The 21,802-nt window shown below is 43.6% G+C and overlaps 1 protein-coding gene across 3 annotated transcripts in view; it reads left to right on the top strand.

Annotated features, from left to right (window-relative positions):
• The window catches only part of jmjd1cb (jumonji domain containing 1Cb), a 179,787-nt gene that overhangs the window by 54,648 nt on the left and 103,337 nt on the right, over positions 1 to 21,802 (top strand). For all 3 annotated transcript variants that reach the window (XM_072373442.1, XM_072373441.1, XM_072373443.1), the window contains exon 2: positions 13,020 to 13,208. In XM_072373442.1, coding sequence (XP_072229543.1) covers positions 13,020 to 13,208 — 189 coding nt within the window. The remainder of the gene's footprint in view (positions 1 to 13,019; positions 13,209 to 21,802) is intronic.

The raw sequence follows: 21,802 nt of genomic DNA, 5'->3' as shown, positions 1-21,802 counted from the left end.
TCTTAAGTTCTGCTAAAAACACAAAGAGTCAGGATGATAAGTTGCTGTGTGGTTTTTCATTGTTGCTGTTGCCCGATAAGGAGAAATGCAGAAGAGAAAGAGAGTCCAGACTGACTGAAATGCAAACCATGAAGCACTGTTACAGGAGGGCTGAAACACGGCAGAGGGTTATTGTGCTTGTTTTTCAGGAGACATACCCATGTCCTGTGTGACTGTTCCGTACCGGGAACCAAATAATAACTTGGTGTAATTAACATGGTGTACTGTGCAGAGGAACATACTGGGCTGAGGTTCCTGCAAAGTTCAGGACAAATACCTGCAAAGACAATGTCTTTTCTTTCAGTATGGATTGGTACACATTGTTCCTATGATGGAGTCTTTAAGATGTTTTCATTAAGAGACTCCCACAGGCAGATAGGCATGTTTGGCAGGCCAGTTGTAGTCAGCAACTCTATGAAAGAGATCTTATTTTGTAGAAATTCAGTAAGCCTCTGTCACTTTCTTTCTGTGAAGGCTAGATGAAATACTAACACACACACAGACGCAGAGCATGGACAGGCAGGTAAGCTGGAGCAGACAGGAGGGATTTCCCATACTGCCTTTGGAGTGGCTGCTCTAGATTGTTTCAATGCAAGTAAGTTATTATTAGAGCTGTATTATCAGGAGAGATGGACTCAGAGAGGAGGGTGGAAGGAAAAGATAGCGAGTAAGAAAAGTGGTGGAGAGAAAAGCAGGCCGTTTCAACGGGGGCTGCACAGTGGTGTGGTGGTTAGGACCATCGCCCGTGGATGAGTGGGCACTCTCCACGTACTCCGGCTTCCTCCCACCATCCACAAACATGCATGTTAGGTTGGTGACTTGCTTGTCCCTAGGATTGAGTGTGAGCGTCTCTATGCAGCCCTGTGATGCTGCTGAACCACCTGGAGGACAGAACCTCCCTCACCTCCAAGCATATCTCTATTAGGAAAGAAAACAAGGTCTCAGCTTTTATTGGTGTGGCTTGCCAGTAGCTACCGATCTGTCTCTTTCATGCAGTAACTACACAGCAGCCTGCTCGAGATTCCAAAGTACTGAGGCCAGGCACAGCTGACTTCTTTTACTGTTACTGTGGGTGCTAACTCCACAAGAACACCAAAGGAGGGGTCCAATTCCTTCTTCTAAAGATCATATCAGGACTGGGCAGCAAAGATGGGACAGTACCTGCAGCCCTTCCTTCAAGGACTGAACATTTTCACAAGGACTGTGTTCACAAAAACCAATTCAATTCAGTTCAGTTTTATTTATAAAGCGCCAAATCACCACAAATGTCATCTCAATGCCCTTCAATGATACAGTCCAATTCATTGTAATCATAATCCAATCAAATCCATTTAATTAAATTCAAAATTAGTCAAATTCATTCATATAGAGCCAATTCGAAAACAATTTCCTAGCTAAGGAAACCAATAGATTTCACCAAAACTTCTCTTCGGTCCACTCCTGTGTCTGCAGCCAAGTTTCTGTAATACAAAATATATCAATATGATGATCACTTGGAAAGGAGAGCTCTAATATTCAGAAGTTTTATTCTTTTTTTTTTTTTTAGGTTTTGCGGATTTGCTCCTCTTGTGCTTATTGATTTATTTCATTTGGGTGGTGTGGGTGCAGACACAGTCATTATGGGGTTTTGGGGGGCAGCATCAGGTGGGAAGCCGCAGAGAAGTGTGTAAGACTACAACTCTGCATCCTGGTCTCAACCCTGGGTTGTCATGTTTTTGGATGACCAATAAATTCGTCCATATTTCTAGAAATGAGAAGAGCTCCTTCCAAAGTGGGATGGATGCCGTCTCTCCTCATCAGACCAGGTTTTCTCCAGAAAGATTGCCAATTATCTATTTTGTTTTTAGATTTTGTAACCAGAACTAGACACTCAGAAAATGATTGAAATGTCCTGCTTTTGGTCTGGTTGTTCGTGTGTTGAAGCTTGAACACACTAACACATGGGGGTCCACAGACAAAGAGCCATTAATCTTCAGTCAAATGGAACTGCCGCCATTTTATGAGCTCACTGCTTACATGATAACAGCTGTTATTTGATTTTGTCATACGTTTCCTCTCCTCCTATTTCCACGCACATACGCACACATGGTTGTCTGACTTTCAGCGTTGCAGTTGCTTGTATATTTTCTACATAGTGTGGTAGACTCTGGTGCTTATTAAACAAAGTATAATTGTTTAAGGGCTGCACGGTGGCTAGCACCGTCGCCTCAACAACAGGATTCCTGGTTAGAATCTTGGCTGGATCTTTCTATTTGGAGTTTGCATGTTCTCCCCGTGTATGCGTGGATTCTCTTTGGCTTCCTCCCAGTATTTGTTCACACATTGTAATGTTCACATTCTTTAAAAATGTAACTCAGAAAAAGGAAACTGTGATACAGATGAACAAGGACATGATAATAATATGGCTTATAACCATTACGCCACAATCCAAAGAGCTGTGGATGGACGTGCTCAGCATCATCATCTATCAACAATAATAGATTTATGAACATAGCTCATACCAAGAGCTAATTGGGACATTGTTGCAAACAGGAAAAAAAGTGCAAGTTGTCTTATCAGCGGAAAATACTCTCACAGCTTTCTGAAGGTAAATTTAACAAGCATTAATAAGTCTACAGGTGACCATGCTCATGCCTTACTCTCATGGACAATAATACTAGTCCAGAACCCAGAATCATTGTCAGAACAGTGCTTAAACCAACTCAGGAACCAGGAACTGAAACCTGACACGTAGATACAGCGATGTGGTTACCACATAGAGCTAGTAGATAAAACGAGTTCAAAGTTAGATTTAGGGCTGCAGCTAGCACTTATTTTTATTTCTTTTCAACAATATCTTTGTTTTTTCTTTTTCTAACATATCAACCCCAGAGTTGAATAGTAGGACAATACACAAAGATATATCATGTAGGGGCGGCTGTAGCTCAGGAGGAAGAGCAGTCGCCCACCAATCGGAAGGTCGGTGGCTACATGTCGAAGCGTTCTTGGGCAAGACACTGAACCCCACGTTGCCTCCTGATGTATCCATCAGGGTATGAATGTGTATAAATGATTAGAAAAGCATGTAGTTATGTGTATCTTAAGACGTGCTGTATGAATGTGTGTGAGTGGGTGAATGTGGCGTGTAGTGTTAGAAGCGCTTTGAGTGGTCAGTTTGACTAGAAAAGCGCTATACAAGTACAAGTCCATTTACCAAGTCCATCATGTCAACCCACCCCTACAGGTTCGACCATCCATTCCTACAGTGTGTACCAGTCCACATAAGTAGGAACAAATGTAAACCACCTGTATATCATAAAATAGACAAATGAAAATAACACATAGCGTTATTGTTGCAGAGAGAGAGTAAATAATAGTTGAGAGGCTGGAATAAGCAGAAAGAGGTAATAAAAAAAATCAAAGTACCGTATTTTCATCACCATAAGGCGCACCTAAAAGCCTTAAATTTTCACAAAAAACGGCCGTGCGCCATATAATTCCAAAATCTGTCACGACTACCGCCATTTTGAATGTGCCACGGGGAGCGCCGAGCATTCATCGGGGCATTAAGCCCCCTCCGCATCACTCACCGCTCTCCCTTCGCGCCGCTCACCGCCACGATCACTTTTTGCTCTGTACATTGGAAATGAATGGCAACTGGCCACTTCCGTCGCTCGCTTTGCGTTCGGTGTGAATCCAGGGTCAGGCGGATCCCAGCCATTCACTCTGAATGGGGCGAAGATTGTATCGAGCTCGTACTTAGCGATTGAATCCTGTCATCATTAATGTTTTTGCCCATGTCCCAGTGAGTGCCTGTTCTTCAGTCTGAGCTGGGTGATGCAGACCGATGTGCAGTTTATAAGTTTATAAGTGTAAAAACCACCGATGATGTTGTCTTTGACCGCCAGACCATTTCCCGCTGACACAGGGACGTAAAACACATGCACTACGTGTGCTGGCAGCGATAAACCAATCAGAGAACATTATTAAATATGTACTCCTTATAATCAGGTGCGCCTTATGTATGGGTTAAGTACAGAAATGGATCCCATAATTGAGGGTGCGCTTTATAATCAGGTGAGCCTTACAGTGCGAAAAATACGGTAAATAAAAATAAAGCTAGAAACAGCAGCAGTTGTAAGCATGTTTAACAATCACCTGACACTGAAGCTTCAGGCTGATATAAATATAAAAGGATTACACTGTTGTGGATTCTGGTTCACATATGTTAGAAAACCACCCCAGATCTTTTGAAACTCTCCAGGTTTACCCTTCAAGTTGTACATAATCTTTTCATCTTGGTATGCACAATGCTAGCTCATTTGTCCATCTAGCAAGTGTCGGTGGTGATGCATCTTTCCAATGCATAGCTATACATTTGTTGGCTGTGATAAGGGCAATTCTAATAAATTTGAGATGGTTTTTATTCACTTTCAACATAGATGTGTCACACAGGAGGATTGCTCTAGGCTCTGTGGGGATGAATTGTCCTGTAATATTGTTAAGCACTTTGAGTACAGACATCCAATACAAATTAAGACCAGGGCACGTCCAAAACATATGTACCAACGTTCCTATTCCAGATTTGCATCTTTGGCAAAACTGGGATTACAGAGGCTTTATTTTATGTAGTCTGTCAGGGGTATAGTAATTTCTATGAATAAGATTATATTGTGTTAGTTTGTGTTTAGAGTAAAATGAAAATCAATGACTACTAATACATATTTTTCCCATTCCGCTTCTTCGAAAGCACACTCCAGATCTTCTTCCCATTTGCTTTTTCACTCTTAGCTCCTCCCAGCCTATAATCTGAGAAATTCCTGAGTAAAAGTGGGATATTAACGACCTCACTCCCTAAACTGAAGTCTCCTCCAATGTAAACCTCTGTGTGTAGGTCAGATATGGTAGAGAACAGTTTCTCAAAAAATTTAGAATTATTAGGCCCGTAAACATTAGCCAGTGTTATGGGTTCCAAGTGTAATAACCCTTGTAATACCACAAACCTCCCAAAAGGGTCCTTATTGATCGACTTTACCTGAAACTGTACATTTCTATGAAGTAGTATGGCCACTCCTCTAGTTATGCAGAAACATAAGCTAGGCTTAACTCTGGCATGTCAGAGAGACCTAGAATCCAAGGTAGCCATTTCTCTAGGAGGGCAACGGCATTGCGACCTTCAAATCCCTCTGGGAACCCGGCGAGCCTCAAATTTTTCCTTCGCTGTCAATTCTCTTGGTTGTCGAGTTCTGCCCCGATATCAGCCTCAGCCCGGGAGTGTTTTTCTGTCAGCGCCTCATGGTCTTGTTGTGTGCTGGAGATGGAGCGCTCGAGCACGGTGCACTTTTGCTCCAGTTGGGCTATCCTCTCTGAGTTAGCTTGTTGTCCTCCCTCCAGCTTCTCAATAGATGCATCCACTAGGTTGAGGCGGGCTGCAAATATGCCATGAGTCATGTTTGACATCTTCTCCATCTCTCTCAGAAACCAAGGTGGAGGCTGCGTGTCCAAGAAGCAGTCAATGTTAGCTTGCGACGGTTTAGCCATGTTAGCGCCAGCTGCAGCCTCCCTCAGTACGCTATTTTTCTTTTTGTTGCATTTTTTAGGTGGCATTTGGCACTTTGGTCTATGTCAGCGTCTTGGGCGTCCGACAGTATTTAGAGTCAAAAAAGAAAAAAAAAAACACAACTGAAAAGCACAATAATGTGATATTCGTGAAATATCAGGAGAGCTCAAGAGCGTGCTGCCGTTCACTCTGCCGCCATAACCGGAACTAGACAAATGTCTAGTTAATTTTTTTAATCAATACATACATAGATCTGTGTTTTTGGTGATTCCATTTATTTAATGATTATTTACAGTGCAGTTAGATAATAGTCATAATATTCATTATTCTGTCAACTAATGTTTTGATGCTCCATTGTGGCTAAAGTCATAATCCTGATTATTCTGCTCGGTATTATGTTCAGGATTATTTAGCATAATCATTCAGTGATGAATTAGCTTATTGGCTATTTAAATGAAGTTAGTCTGAGTGGTGTTGGAGGGTGAAGGTGGTGGAAAACACTGCTTGGTCAGGAATTGTCCAGACAGGACTACAGAGGGTGTGTGATCATAAAGCCTGTCTGTCAAACCTCTGGAGGTCTGGGCTGCTCGTGCACCTCTTGAGACGTGCACTGAAGCTACAGGGAGTAACCTTCTGCGATCAGGGGACCAAAGGTTCTTAAGTTGCTCTGACTTTTATTTCCTCTGAACAGTGTGTGAACAGACTCTCTCTGTCCGTCATGTTGACTCAAGCTGAAGTCAACACACGGCCGAGCAGAGTGAGTTTGGCCTTTAATGACCAAAGGGGGGTGCTGTGTTTATCACAGAGGACAAAACGGGAGCATCGTTGTGAGATGGAACGCAGCACATCATCATTATATCTTGTTGTCATTAATGTTGAAACTGCAAAGAAAATCACATTCAATCAGCCATGAAGCAGCATGCCGAGACGAACATGAGAGAGAGCCGTAGCTTTTCCGTGCTAACCATTTCCATTTACTGGAACTAACTCTGACTCCAGGCACTGGTACTTACTAACAACTCACTGTAAAGCCACTTTCACACACGCACTGGACTAATGAAATGGCTGTGTCAGCAAATATCTCCCTCTGTGTGTGTGTGTGTGTCTGAGTTTGTTCTTTCTGCTTTCCTCTAGCTCCTTGTTATTGTGGATACACACAGATATAGTTAGTACTCATATCAACACAATACAGAGCCTCACATGCTGCCTCCTACCCCCCCATATTTCCTACGAGGGAGAGTTCATCCCCAGCAGGAGACCTGCTGTTATTCAAAGATTCAAGGATTTTTACTTGTTATTGTATTCCTACAACGAAAATTTGTTGGCTCTCAAGAGAAACAGACAAAACAACAGCAAGGAATAAAATAAAGTGTCGTGAATAAAAACAATATTAATAAAAAAAAGAAATTCAAAAATAAAGTGTCGAGTAGTAAAAACAGAAAAAGATATATAGAGTTAAAAATGGTGGAATTATAAATATGGTGGAGGTTATGCACATTTCACAGTGAGGTTGTGGTTATTGCACTATTTCTGTGGCACTCCAAAAGAAACGTTTAAATCCTTGTTGTTGCATTTTTTCAGGTTTCAGTTTGTTTGTTTTAGGGGGGGCAACAGCTCTGGGAAAAAGCTGTTCCTGAGTCTTTTTGTCCGGGTTTTGATGGTGCGGTGCCTGTTCCCTGATGGCAGTGGGACAAACAAGGAGTGTCCTGAGTGGCTGTTGTCCGTACAGATGGACCGAGCTCTCCTCCGCATGCGTTCAGCAAACACAGAGTCCAAGCCTGGAACCTCAGCTCCCACAATCCTCTGTGCAGTCTTCACCACTCGTGCCAGATTCCTTCTGGCCTGCTGTGCAGCTGCTGTACCACATCGTACAGCCCTGGCAGAGGATGCTCTTGATAGTGCTCCTGTAGAAGTTGTTGTCTCAGCTTCCTCAGGAAGCTGGGCCTTTTTCACCGGATTGGAGGTGTGTAGTGTCCATGTCAGATCCTTGGTGATGTATGCGCCAAGGAATCTGACTGATTCCACTCTCCACCTCGTCACCCCTGATGTAGATTGGATGCTGTGCCGTTCTCCTGGTCCTCCTGAAGTCAAAGATGACCTCTTTAATCTTGGAGATCATCTTTGACTTGAGGAGGAGCTTGTTTGAACAGTAACTACAGAGAAAGTATATCTTTGTATAACTTAATTGAACAGTTATTGTGACAGGTCTATGATTACATTCTATTGCTGCTGGCGTGCAGTGCTCAGGCCGTTTCATGCTGTCAGACCCATCTCACTGAGGTGCTGGAATGAGCTCTGGTGGCCATGTTGCGGTTGGGAAGTGCAGCGGATGCTCCACATGGGTGATCCCTGTGGGGGCTGATAAGACTGCCACTGCAGTGCAAAGCTTAACTAAATGTAAAAGCACAATCAGAAGAGAAATCAACGATTCAAAGGAAAATGCTTGACTTAGTATTTTCCCCTTGATGTGTCTACAACAACACATCGCTATTTTTGGATCTGCCTTTTTCCCCCTCCCCCTCTTTCCTGGGTCCATACACCCTTCATATAGAGGAAATGACAGATGACTTTTTTTCTGACTCTGTCCTTCTTCTCCCTCCTCCCCCCACCTATGGTCATTTTCTCAAACCTCAGAACTCAGACACACATCTGCACTCTGTGTGATTCTTGCCGTCTTGTATCTGTTGTGATACCCATGTGGGTTTGACAGAGAACACTGACCTTGTGAAAAAGGGAATGTCTCTTCATGCTGTCATTTGGTATTACTTCAGCTCATCTGCTCTCTTATTCTGTCTATCTTCTTCACATTACTTACATCCCAGTGAACCTTGCCTACAGAGCTGCTCGCAGCGTTCTGTCTGTCTCTCTTGTGATGAAGCTTAACCTGCTCAGATATTTTTTTATACTTGTTAAACCACATTGAATGCTGTTTGTTTGAACATTCTCTGTATTTTCCTGACTTCAGCTCTCTCTGTATTTGACTTTTGATTCTCAGTGATACCAATGATAGTTTGTGTCCTGGCTCAAATGAGCCAGTAACTAAAAAGGACTCTTATGCAAGACACAGAGATATTTGTGGGGAAGTAGGTTTATTGTAAGGCTTTCCAGGGATATGTCAGATATATCAGAGAATGGTCCAGGTTTATGGAGGTTGCTGAGAGGAGAGGTTTAGACAAGGTTGATATGAACATCTGTGGGGTGTTGTCCAAAGTTGTTTTGCGTGAATGAGAGTCTTGTAGGGCCCAGGAGGTTTTACCCAAAGGTGGGGAGGGTCACTGGCTGTGGCGCAGTGGTCCTGAGCAGGCAGGTTGTTAGTATGAGGAACTTTGAGTAGACAAGTTATTTCCACAGGGGTCTTCTCAGCAAGAAGTCCACAGGGAACCACAGTGCAGAGAGGAATGCCCCAGCACACTGGAAGGTAGAGGAACAGAAGTTAGCAGAATGCTGGAAAGTTGGATGAACACGTGGAAACAGGAATGGGCCCGATTACCACAGAAGACAGAGAGACAATCTGGCGAAGGCTGGTCCTGCTGCTCCTTGAGAGGGAGTCCTGATGAGGTGTAACCAGACTCCACCCAAGCCTTCCGGGGAACATGCGCAGCCCATTTTCAGACTCAGAAACCAACACAACAACAGATCCATGCATGATCATGAGACTTTGAGTTTGTGTGTAATATTACAAGAGGCTTAGTTTTAGTACTCTTAAAAAGAGACCACAGATGCATAGCACACTTTTAAAAGCAACTTATTGTGGGTAGTTTCCATTTGAAGAATAAATCTTGATAGGTGGGTAAAAGTCTGAATCAAAATGGTCATGTAATAAACTCTGCTGAAGAGTATTAAGTTGAAGAACGGTCAATGAAAAGATAAATTATGTTCTCCAGCTGTTATTGTGTTTTTATTACACAAAGTATAATGTGAAACCACCACTTTTGATCACCATGTCTTTTTGTTTTAGTACATAGCAGCTTATCAGTGACCAGCAGATGGGTACAGAGCAAAGGAATCTTTAAAAACAACATACAGACTCATAAGAGCAGGAGCCGAGTAGCATGAAGACAGTGACACGCACCTGGAGCGATGGTAATAGCAGGTGTTGTGTAGCATGAAGACAGTAACAAGCACCCGTAGCGATGGTAAGAGCAGGAGCCGTGTAGCATGAAGACAGCAACACGCACCCGTAGTGATGGTAAGAGCAGGAGCCGTGTAGCATGAAGACAGTAACACGCACCTGGAGCGATGGTAATAGCAGGTGTTGTGTAGCATGAAGACAGTAACACGCACCCGTAGCGATGGTAAGAGCAGGAGCCGTGTAGCATGAAGACAGTAAGACGCACCCGTAGTGATGGTAAGAGCAGGAGCCGTGTAGCATGAAGACAGCAAGACGCACCCGTAGCGATGGTAAGAGCAGGAGCCGTGTAGCATGAAGACAGTAAGACGCACCCGTAGCGATGGTAAGAGCAGGAGCCGTGTAGCATGAAGACAGCAACACGCACCCGTAGCGATGGTAAGAGCAGGAGTTGTGTAGCATGAAGACAGTAACACGCACCCGTAGCGATGGTAAGAGCAGGAGCCGTGTAGTATGAAGACAGCAACACGCACCCGTAGCGATGGTAAGAGCAGGAGTTATGTAGCATGAAGACAGTAACACGCACCCGTAGGATGGTAAGAGCAGGAGCCGTGTAGCATGAAGACAGCAACAAGCACCCGTAGCGATGGTAAGAGCAGGAGCCGTGTAGCATGACGACAGTAACACGCACCCGTAGCGATGGTAAGAGCAGGAGCCGTGTAGCATGAAGGCAGTAACACGCACCCGTAGCGATGGTAAGAGCAGGAGCCGTGTAGCATGAAGACAGCAACACGCACCCGTAGCGATGGTAAGAGCAGGAGCCGTGTAGCAGGAAGACAGCAACACGCAGCCGTAGCGATGGTAAGAGTAGGAGCCGTGTAGCATGAAGACAGTAAGACGCACCCGTAGCGATGGTAAGAGCAGGAGCCGTGTAGCATGAAGGCAGTAACACGCACCCGTAGCGATGGTAAGAGCAGGAGCTGTGTAGCATGAAGACAGCAAGACGCACCCGTAGCGATGGTAAGAGCAGGAGCCGTGTAGCATGAAGACAGTAACACGCACCCGTAGTGATGGTAAGAGCAGGAGCCGTGTAGCATGAAGACAGCAACATGCACCCGTAGCGATGGTAAGAGCAGGAGCCGTGTAGCATGAAGGCAGTAACACGCACCCGTAGCGATGGTAAGAGCAGGAGCTGTGTAGCATGAAGACAGCAAGACGCACCCGTAGTGATGGTAAGAGCAGGAGCCGTGTAGCATGAAGACAGTAACACGCACCCGTAGCGATGGTAAGAGCAGGAGCCGTGTAGCATGAAGACAGTAACACGCACCCGTAGTGATGGTAAGAGCAGGAGCCGTGTAGCATGAAGACAGTAAGACGCACCCGTAGCGATGGTAAGAGCAGGAGTTGTGTAGCATGAAGACAGTAACACGCACCCGTAGCGATGGTAAGAGCAGGAGCCGTGTAGCATGAAGACAGTAACACGCACCGTAGAGATGGTAAGAGCAGGAGCCGTGTAGCATGAAGACAGTAACACGCACCCGTAGCGATGGTAAGAGCAGGAGCCGTGTAGCATGAAGACAGCAAGACGCACCCGTAGCGATGGTAAGAGCAGGAGCCGTGTAGCATGAAGACAGTAAGACGCACCCGTAGCGATGGTAAGAGCAGGAGCCGTGTAGCATGAAGACAGTAACACGCACCCGTAGCGATGGTAAGAGCAGGAGTTGTGTAGCATGAAGACAGTAACACGCACCCGTAGCGATGGTAAGAGCAGGAGCCGTGTCCACAGGATCTGTGTCCACAGGATCTGTATACTGATGTTCCCTCTGCTCTCCTATACTGACACTGTCTTTGTCTTTGTGTGTGTATCCAGTGCTCACTGCAGCTTCCAGTTACTATAGCAACAGACTCAATAGATATGTCATTTGTATCTACACACATATATATATATATATATATATATATATATATATAGAAGACGGAGGGAAAAAAGTGAATAAAAAAGGGGTAACAAATGCTAAGTTTCCTAACTGAAATGGACAGTGAACGTTAGTCTCTCAGATTGAGGTCAGCCTTTGTTGTCTGGAATGAATTGGACATGAAAGGATGGTTCGTGGATGGTAGATCATGTGAATGTGGTGGATTAGATGCAGTAATGGTGGGGGCAGTGTCCTGGAATGACTGCTACTGGTGCAAACAAAATGCTGAGAATTCAGTTTGGGAGGCAGATGGAGCTGTGTTGATACAATACAACTATAAAGGTGGGTTTGGGTGGTAATAAAGATAGATTAGTATTATTTGGATAGACTGCAGCAACAGTAAACAAAGAAAAGTATGAGTTTGGCAGTGATCACTCAGTTGACTGCAGTAGGGCATTGTGGGTGGGGAGGAGGGTGGCAGGCTGAATCAGGAGAGATGCACTCGTTGATCCCTCTCTGTGTATGAACAGAAGAGTGAGGGGTGGGGTTTTTTAGAGGAGAGAGAAAGAAGATGAGGGTGGAGATGAAATAGAGAGATGAGAGAAAGATGGCTAATGCGCACATCTGTGCACTCACCACTTGCAGCAGTTCCTATGTGATCTTAAAAGGGACATAGAAAGGTTGATGTAACTGATCAAATTGCCTCTCACATCATCTACTTTCTATGGATTCACAAATGTATTTATTGAACTGAATGATTCCTTATTAATCCCACAGAAAGAAATGGTTATTGTTCTTATCATAGTTATCATTCATATAAAGAATCTACAGCTTTGTCTTGAGGGTGTTTACATCCAACACAAAGATCCCTCTTATTCAGGGACTTATAAGCAGCAATTTTTCAATTCTCTTATAAATAGAAGACTTGACAACAGCAAATACAGATGGTTTATAACAAGGTGAAAGCATTCATGAACGTCAGGAGCAATAAGGATGGATTAAAGAAATGATTAGAAATAAACATGTGTGAAGGTCATCTTCTGTCTTTATAGTATATTAAGTGAATATACACACCACTTTGACTTGTTGGCAGCGTCTCTCAGTTTGCATGAATGATATTTCTATTTCTATCAGATATTATTCCTCCTCTTTTTATTTTTCCCTCTTTCTTCTCCATTTTTCCTTCTCCAATTCTGTGTCATCCTGGTCTAAATCAAATTAATTGTTTTGGTTTTTTGCGTGTACTTAGGTCAAGATATTGCATCATTTCTTCTTGTCCTGTTGTTGTTCCTGCTTGTCCTCTTTCTTCTTCTCTTCCTGTCGTTAACAGGGTGCTAATGTTGCTTTATTAATGTTAACCGCCTGGAATAATGAACAAAAGCGGAAACAAATTGTGCTCATTGCCAGATTACTTTATTTGTGTTATTGATAGAATTTTTTTATGTCTTTTGTTTAGGTTTATGTAGAATTTGATGACCAGGAGTGGGAGAAAAGAGAATGGATGAAGATTTATGAAGATTTCCAGCTGTTTCTACTGGAGCACCAGCTGGTCTGGGCCAAAAGGAAGGAGGGAGCAACAGGAGGAGTGGGATCAGGAAGCCTGCTGCAAGGAGCGAAATCCAAACATGTACAGTGGCCTGCTCTGGTAAGACCTTTGCTTTCTATTCATTGGCCAGGATCAGTTGACCACATGACAAGGCTGACTATGCAGTTAGACATCCACCGAGGCATGTGTCGGTTTCCAGTGTCGAGGTACAGCATAATTTAAAAAGGTCCTGCTCTCAAAGCAGCGATGTTTTCCATCATGCTGTTGTTGCAGTATCAGCTGCTTCTTATGACCCTTCACAGGCCGTTATCAGCTAATATTCTTCCTAAACAAATTATTTGAATAAAATAGAATACAGCGGTAGAAAAAATAAAAACACAGAATGGGACAAATAATATGCTATGAATATGTAAATAGAGATAAGAATAGAGATAAAGATAAGAATATTGTATAAATATGATATCATAATGGTTTGTGTTAGCACATATCACATATGGTATGAAGTAAATGTTCCAGTATTAGGAGTGAGGTACACAGTGCAAAAGGTGACCGGTAGATTTAGTCCAGTCCTGTAGTGGCTCTGACAGAGGCTGATGAGTTATAAAGTCTGATTGCGGTTGGGAGGAATGATTTCCTGTGTCATTCCTTAGTGCAGTGGGGTTGAATGAGTGTTTCTGAAGCTGCTCTTTAGTTTGTCCAGTGTTTTGTGGAGGGGGTGAGAGGCATTGTCCATGATTGCCAGCAGTTTTGCCAGCATCCCGTCCTCCACCACCTCCTCCAGGGTGACAAGCTTAGAGCCAATAACAGACTCTGCTCTCCTGATGAGGGTTTTAGTTTAGTTTGGAGAGTTAGCAACTGGTTTATTCTGAGCTACTGAGGCTTTAGAAAGCTTGACTCACCTGATAGTGTCAGTGCCACATGAAACAACATGGTCTCTTTATCAGCATGTGTAATTATCTAAAAAAAAAGCCTACATCCAACAGTTGGGGTGCTTCTTTTAAACAGGAATCTTGAGACAGATGTGTTAATGAAGATGGATTTGAGCATGGCTGATTATCATATCGATACTGAGAGCATCACTAAATCTGTTTCTCTGTGGATATATTTTGTGTCTCTGACAATATACATCCAGCACTTATTTTCCTGACATGAATAAAACAGCTCAAACTCTAGCCAACATCATTGATACCATATGGTATTATTAAGAGATGATGGGAGCCAACAAAGCATTACGTAACAGTGACAGTGGTGCATTCAGTGTCATTATGGCACAAAATGCTGCTGTTTGGTATTATGTGCTTATTTCAAAGACGTGTGTGTGTTTGTATGTTTTCTTTTTGCTGGAGTACTTGTGACCTTCATGACCCGGTGGTTGGGGATTCTAACCCTAACCCAGCCAGGCTTTCTTTGTGTTTGCTGCTTCGATAAAACCTAAACCTCACCCAGCCATTTGTCATCTTGTTATCGCTTTACACTTCATCATCAAGAGAAGAAGAAGTTTGAGTCATTACATCATTACAGAAAAAATCACAGTTGCTGCAATTATGACAAAGGAGAAATTTGTACTGATGAATTAATATTTGCCTTCCTTTTATGTCATGACAGCTGCTCCTTAAGCTTTAGTACATACTTTACACTGTTCATAATAAGTCATCGACTTGTTAAGTTTGTTCTGGACAAGTTTTTTTTTTTATTAAGATTGAAATCCATGGCTGACCAAATGTTTAATTAATAAAATTCTGAGAATTTGTCACTGAATCAACATTGTATTGTGGTTCAATTTGGTGATTAAAATGCCAATCAGCTTCTAAATATTGAACACTTGTTGACTGTTAGGATGACAGTTTAAATGCTGATTTTCTGTCAGTTATTTGATGTTCATTCAACGTCACTTATGCACTTGTATTTTTGTTACAATGTCAGACATTAACTTCCAGTACCTCCACCTGATGACATTTAAATGTGCATGTGTTCTATAATATTGTGTCCCATACAACACTATGTTTTTGTTACGTTTAGTAACAATGCTCAATTTTCATAGTGTTGAAAAAATAGAAAGCAAAATACTTATTCATCCCCCATGGGGAAATTCAAATAGTCATGTGGCTCAACTAACATATTTACAATGATGTTATATTAGAACAAAGTAATGATAATAGTAAGTAGATAATTGTGAGACGAACATGTCACAGCAGTCACTGTTAAAAAGTCTTATGGCTGTGGGGACAAAGGACCTCCTGAACTTCTCAGTCCTGCAGCTGCTCCTCTGTCCTTCCAGGATGCTGTGGAGGGGATGTTTATTGTTCAATTCAATTCAATTCAATTTTATTTATATAGCGCCAAATTACAACAATTGTCATCCCAAGGCACTTAAGTAATATAGTCCAATTCAAGCCAATTGGAATTCAATTCATTGTAATCATAATCCAATTAATTCATATAGAGCCAATTCAAAAAATAATATCCTAGCTAAGGAAACCAACAGATTGCACCAAAACTTGTTTTCAGTCCAATCTCCCGTCCTGAGCGTGCCTGAGGCAACTGTGGAAAGGAACAACTCCCTTTTAACAGGAAGAAACCTCTGGCAGAACCAGACTCAGGAAGGGTGGCCATCCGCCTCGACCAGCTGGGGTTTGAGAAGACAGAAAAGAGGGAAAAGAGGGGGGAAAAACACCATAACGCCATTCAAAGGATACCTGTTGGAACAGGGAAACACAAGTTAATAACCACAATAATGTCACATGTACATAAAATCATTTGAGAAATTATACAGGAGGAAAAAGAGAGCAAAGTGAGGAAAGGTGTGACAGATGAGGTCCCCCAGCAGTCTAAGCCTATAGCAGCTTAACTATGGGATGTTTCAGGATTACCTGAGCCATCCCTAACTATAAGCTTTATCAAAAAGAAAAGTTTTAAGCCTAATCTTAAAAGTGGAAAGGGTGTCTGCTTCCCGGACATTTACTGGCAGCTTATTCCACAGAGAGGGGCCTGATAACTGAAGGCTCTGCCTCCCATTCTACTTTTAGAAACTCTGGGAACAACAAGTAAACCTGCAGTTTGGGAGCGAAGTGCTCTGTTAGGAAAATATCTTACAATGAGATCTTTAAGATATGATGGAGCTCGGTCATTAAGAGCTTTATATGTGAGGAGAAGAATCTTAAATTCTATTCTGAATTTAACAGGGAGCCAATGAAGAGAAGCTAAAACTGGAGAAATATGATCTCTCCTGTTAGTTCTCATCAGAACTCTGGCTGCAGCATTTTGGATCAGCTGGAGGCTTTTCAGAGAATATGTGGGACAGCCCAATAATAAAGAATTACAGTAGTCCAGTGTTGAAGTAACAAATGCATGAACTAGTTTCTCTGCATCACCCTGAGACAGGATGTTCCTGATTTTAGCAATATTACGAAGGTGAAAGAAGGCGTCAAATGATAAATTCTGGTCAAAAATAACTCCAAGGTTCCTCACTGTAGAACTAGAAGCCAAGGAAAAACCATCTAGAGTAACTATATAACTAGACAATTTCTCCCTGAAGCGCTCAGATCCAAAGAGAACAACTTCAGTTTTGTCTGAATTTAAAAGCAGACAGTTCTGAGTCATCCACCGCCGAGGTCGTCCTGCCGCGGCCGTCCGCTGCCGCCGTTCCTGTTGCCATGTCCACGCCTGATCTGGCCTTCCTGCCGGTTTCGTCCACGCCTGATCTGGCCTTCCTGCCGGTTTCGTCCACACCTGATCCGGCCTTCCTGCCGGTTTCGTCCACACCTGATCCGGCCTTCCTGCCGGTTTCGTCCACGCCTGATCCGGCCTTCCTGCCGGTTTCGTCCACGCCTGATCCGGCCGTCCTGCCTGTTGCCTCGCCCACCCACCCTGTTGCCTCGCCCACCCACCCTGTTGCCTCGCCCACCCACCCCATTTTAGGAACGTCTGGCAGCCTTTCCTTGAGGAGGGGGCTATGGGCGTCGCCGGGGGTGGGCTGGGTGGGCAAAGCCTTGACCTTGCCGCCTATGGAAGCCCGGGTGGGCAAAGCCTTGTCCTCGCCATCGTCCACAGAAGCCCGAGTGGGCTCATGGTCCTGGCCCATGGATGCTCGGGCGACCTTGCGCCGTTGCCGATGGGAGCCCGGGCAGACTCACCGCTGCTTGTCGCCAGTGGGGACCCTGGAGGTCCCGCAGCGGACTCCACCTCGGCTCGCTGCCCTGAAGGGATGAATTCAGGAGCTCCAGATGGGACCCGGCTTTAGGCCCTTCAGAGCCCCTCCCTCCCACCCTCGTTGGATGTCTGGGAGCCATTCTTGAGGGGGGGGCTCTGTCACAGTTTATGTTTAATCATGTTTTCAGTTATGTTCTAGTCATGTTTGTCCCCTGCCACCTCAGTTCACTCAAGTCACCTGGCTCATTGTTCACAGCTGCAGCTCATTCACTGATCACTCCCTCCACAGTATTTAGTCTTCTGGTTTCCTTTCAGTCACTGCAGAATCCTTACTAACACTCCATGCCTTGCCACACAGATAAGTCTCGTTTTCTTTTGTGTTCCTTTGCTTATTCATTGTCTCGTTTTGTTTCATAGTTAAGTATTTTTGATCCGGCTCTGCCGCGCTTTGTTTTTTTGGCCTTGTCTTGTTTTTGTTCTTGCTCCCTGTTTTTGTTAATAAACCTTGTTACGTTTGAAAGAACTGCATCTGGGTCCTACATCTCCAATGAACCGTGACACAGACTCTTTGTCTGCATCGTCCTCTTTGTCCTCTGTCATATCTGCACATGGCAGTGAAGAAAAGGATGATAAAATCAACTCTTTAAATCTGGTTACAGCATTCTCTGATAGACACCTTCTATATGTAAAACATCATAGAATATAACTTCCTCCTCATCTGCTGCACCACCACAGCACTGATAGGGTCCAGCTCCATGCCCATCACAGAACTGGCCATTTTCACCTGTTTGTCCAGGCGCTTCTATCTGTAGTGCCACTCCCGCAGCATTCGACAGCATAGAACAGCGCACTCTCAGTGACAGTGTGATAAAACATCTGTTGATCATGTGTAGATCACTTTTTAGATATATTCTGACAAAGATCTTCTTTCTTCATACAACTGTGGTTGTAGACATTAATTAGGATTAGTCGAGAGATACTTGACCAACAGCATACTCTCAGATACTACATGTTCCTTGTTGTTTGAGCCAGCTAAAAAAGCAATAAGTCTTTGAATTATGATGTAGTATTGTAGCCTATTGTATATTTTCATGCGGACAAGTTGATAGATAACTAGCGGGTGATGAATAGGGTTGTTAAAAGAAATGGATATTCTGATACTAAAAAATTGTATGTAATTAGGCATTCATTTGCAGTTGTATGGATGATTACATCTTCACCATCATCACAGAACATAAACACAGCTCCTCCCCTCATTATCAGCTGAACACTGTTGACTTAGAGCACAAAGCTGCTGCCGTCTTCAGCATTAAACTAATTGCACAGTTTTTTATTGTCCTAAGAGCCTCAGTCTGCGAACACTAAGTCTCATTTTGCTACCATTTTTGGAACAACTGGAAAATAAGCTCAGTGTTGCTTTGATTTAATTTCTTTTTCCGTCGGGAAGGTGCGAGAATTTGTGCGTGTGTCTTGTGTGAGTGAGTCAGTGACGTGTGACACAACAGTCATGAAGTAATGATAAAGATAAGAAAAAGGGACAATTAGTTGGCTGAGTTGACCACAAATTTGCAAAAACTCTGGAAAAACAGATGCAGTGAACAACAGAAGATCTGGTTGCAGAATTTAAAGGCAGGAATAACCAGATCAGAACTACCACACTGTAAAGGAAGAGCTGTCATTCACTAAATTATGGAGTTGAACTGAAAATCTGACTCAGAAATGAAGCAATAAGTGTGTACTTGGAATGTTACTCAGCATATTAATGGTAATTTAATTTAACCCATTCCTGATGAATTCTTAAAGGATAAGATTAATATTATATTTATTTTTTTGGTCTCTGTGTATAAAAGAAATCAGTCCGTTTAATTTTTTTTTCTTGTGAAGTAGTACTTGACTGAAATTGTCTGTTTCTGATTAAATAATTGATCAGATCATAAAACAATTGTCAGAATTTTCTTGTTTCTCAGTTCTCAAAACTAAAACTAAACTCGCACTTAGACAACACAAAAAGGGCTATTCCCATTTTCTGTTTACATTCACATAGGGCCATTGTAGGAAAATATTTTCCTCCATGTACAGATGCAAAACACAACCAGAGCAACAGATCTTCTGTAGCTACAGCAGGTCAAAGAACTGATTGTCCAAGCAACTTTTCATAACCATCCAAAAGTGTTTGCTGTCATATTTTATCTTCCCTCGTCTGCCAGATAATTCAGTGTGCAACTTTCTAACAGCACCGACAAGTGATATCATCATAGTTGTCTTCCCCTCAGTGTGCCGGCAAAGCTGCTCACTGCAACTGCTTTATACTCAATGTTGTTCCAACAGCTAGAGGTCCTATCAAGTCATTTAAAAAAAAAACAAAAAAACAGGGACTTAGGTAGCTCGCTCTGTATTTGATTATGTTATAGGAGCATATTCTAATAGCTCCCTTCTTCAGCAGAGTTGGAGAGTAATTGTGCACTTAAATGCAAGCGTTGCAAGGATAGCGCTGGAAATATCTTGCTGGCATCTCCTGCCATCTCCTTCTCAACAAAGAAGAATGCTATGGAGGGAAGCCCGGAGGCCAGCATGTTCTTCAAAGCTTAGAGACTGGACCCTCCAGCGGACTCCCACAGCACAAGTGTGTTAAGCCTAGTTTATGTTTCTGCGTCACGGCGACGGCGTAGGACGTGACATCGTCATTGAGCATTCGAAGTTCTGCGTTGAGGGAACATGTTGCTCTGCAGCTCACCATGCCGGTAGGGGGGTGTGGCTGTGTGTTTGTGTGGTTTCAGGAGTTATAGCCCAATCCCTGCTTTTCCTTCTGGTCAGAGTTAAACAGTAACCAATGGCAACCGAGGTGGAGCAGCTGTATTTGCAGTTGGAGCTCATCAATATTGAAGAACAAATGCTTTTATTGCAAATGTTGAAGCGCAGGCGACAGAGAATACGTTTGCGGGGGGGTCTGTACGACCGGCCGAGGCTGAACGGGTGAATTAAAACAACACTGGTTCACCCACTGAGGGACCTGGATGAACAAATGTACTTTTGATACTTTCCAGAGTCAACGGGCCGATTTCACGAGCTTCTTCACCGTATACAGCCATTAAGACCAGAAAAAGCAACTGCTGGATTACGTTCTGAGCGGACCAATCACAGCCTTTCCGGTCTGTGTCAACACAACGTGTTGTTAGGATTTTTTGGAGGTGCGCTTCAGGCTACAGCGTAGGCGTCCACGTCATAGTTACGTCATCAACGTGACGCAGAAGCATAAACTAGGCTTTAGAATAGGAAGGCAAACTGGGGTGGGTTCTTGTAAACCCCAGGTATGGGACAGGATTGGGGTTGAAATGATACCTGCAGGCCCCAAGGCAGAAACGAGAGCTGGGAAGGCAGGAACTGTGACTGGAGTGACGCCTCCAAGCTTGGAAGCAGGGACAGGAATTAGGATTGGAAGGATGCCTGCAGGCTTGGAGTCAGGGACAAGAGCAGGGACTGGTTGGATGCCTTGAGGCTATAAAAGAGGAACAGGAAAAAGGGAATGGAGGGCCACGTGCAGACTTGGAGACAAGAACTGGAGATGTTGGGACAACAGCCGGTCCTCATGGGAAAATCGAGATGAGGCGGACCCATTAACCTGAGGCAGACCCTACTGAGACCCCTCAGGAACTGGGTGCCATGCCGGACCCTCCTAGATACCTTTGGAGACATAATGCCAAGGGTGCTGATAGACCCAGGAGCAGGCAGATGGGGCTCCAATCCATGCGTGGTGATTTGCAAACCCCCATGCAGGAACAGGTGCAAAGGCATCTGTTACCCCAGGCCAGTGAAAGGAACAGGGACTGGACATGGTGGGCTGTCATGTAGTCTCTGGCCTGGACTCAGACACACCCAGTGGGTGTGGGATGTGGAGGCAGGGGCCTTTGGGCTGGCGTGAGCCGAGACGAGTGCACTAAATGAGTTAAAAGTGAAATATACAAAACTCAAGAGAGGTAAGCTATGACAAAGATCTGGTGTTGAACAATAAAATACCAAGAAACATATGCACTGTTAGGGATGATTGGACAAATTAATACAGGTGAGTAAATGTGTGTATGTGTAAATGTGATTCACTGTATATAACTACTATATAACTGTAGAGTGCACAGTGCCATCTGGTGCGCTCATGAAAGATGAGAATTAAAAGGCTTCCACACACATACTTTTATTCTGATTGGTTCTCTCTGGTTTACCCTACTTGGTCATCGTACTGCCCCCTGCTGCTGTTGTTATAGCAGCAACATCAAAGCCGGATGAACTGGTGTGCTTTTGTGAGACAGGTATTCATGCCTGCAGTCTAACGTTTCATGTTGCTTCCCAGCACTGCTGTCATCAATGAATGACCATTCACCTGTGTGGTGACAACTAGTGTTATAGTGTTAGTGTGCCCTGCCATCTACTTTAGGAGGTCGAAATCAAGTCAAGAACAGCACAACAGCAGTTAAATGTTGAGCTTGGAAACCATAGGCACTTTACAATACAACACCCATAGAAGAAAAAGAGTCTACCTTTTTACCCCTTAA

The sequence above is a fragment of the Leuresthes tenuis genome, unplaced genomic scaffold, assembly GCF_036924035.1.
Source record: "Leuresthes tenuis unplaced genomic scaffold, fLeuTen1.0.hap1 SCAF_20, whole genome shotgun sequence".
Taxonomy (NCBI): domain Eukaryota; kingdom Metazoa; phylum Chordata; class Actinopteri; order Atheriniformes; family Atherinopsidae; genus Leuresthes; species Leuresthes tenuis.
This window is presented reverse-complemented; position numbering and strand designations above follow the sequence as displayed.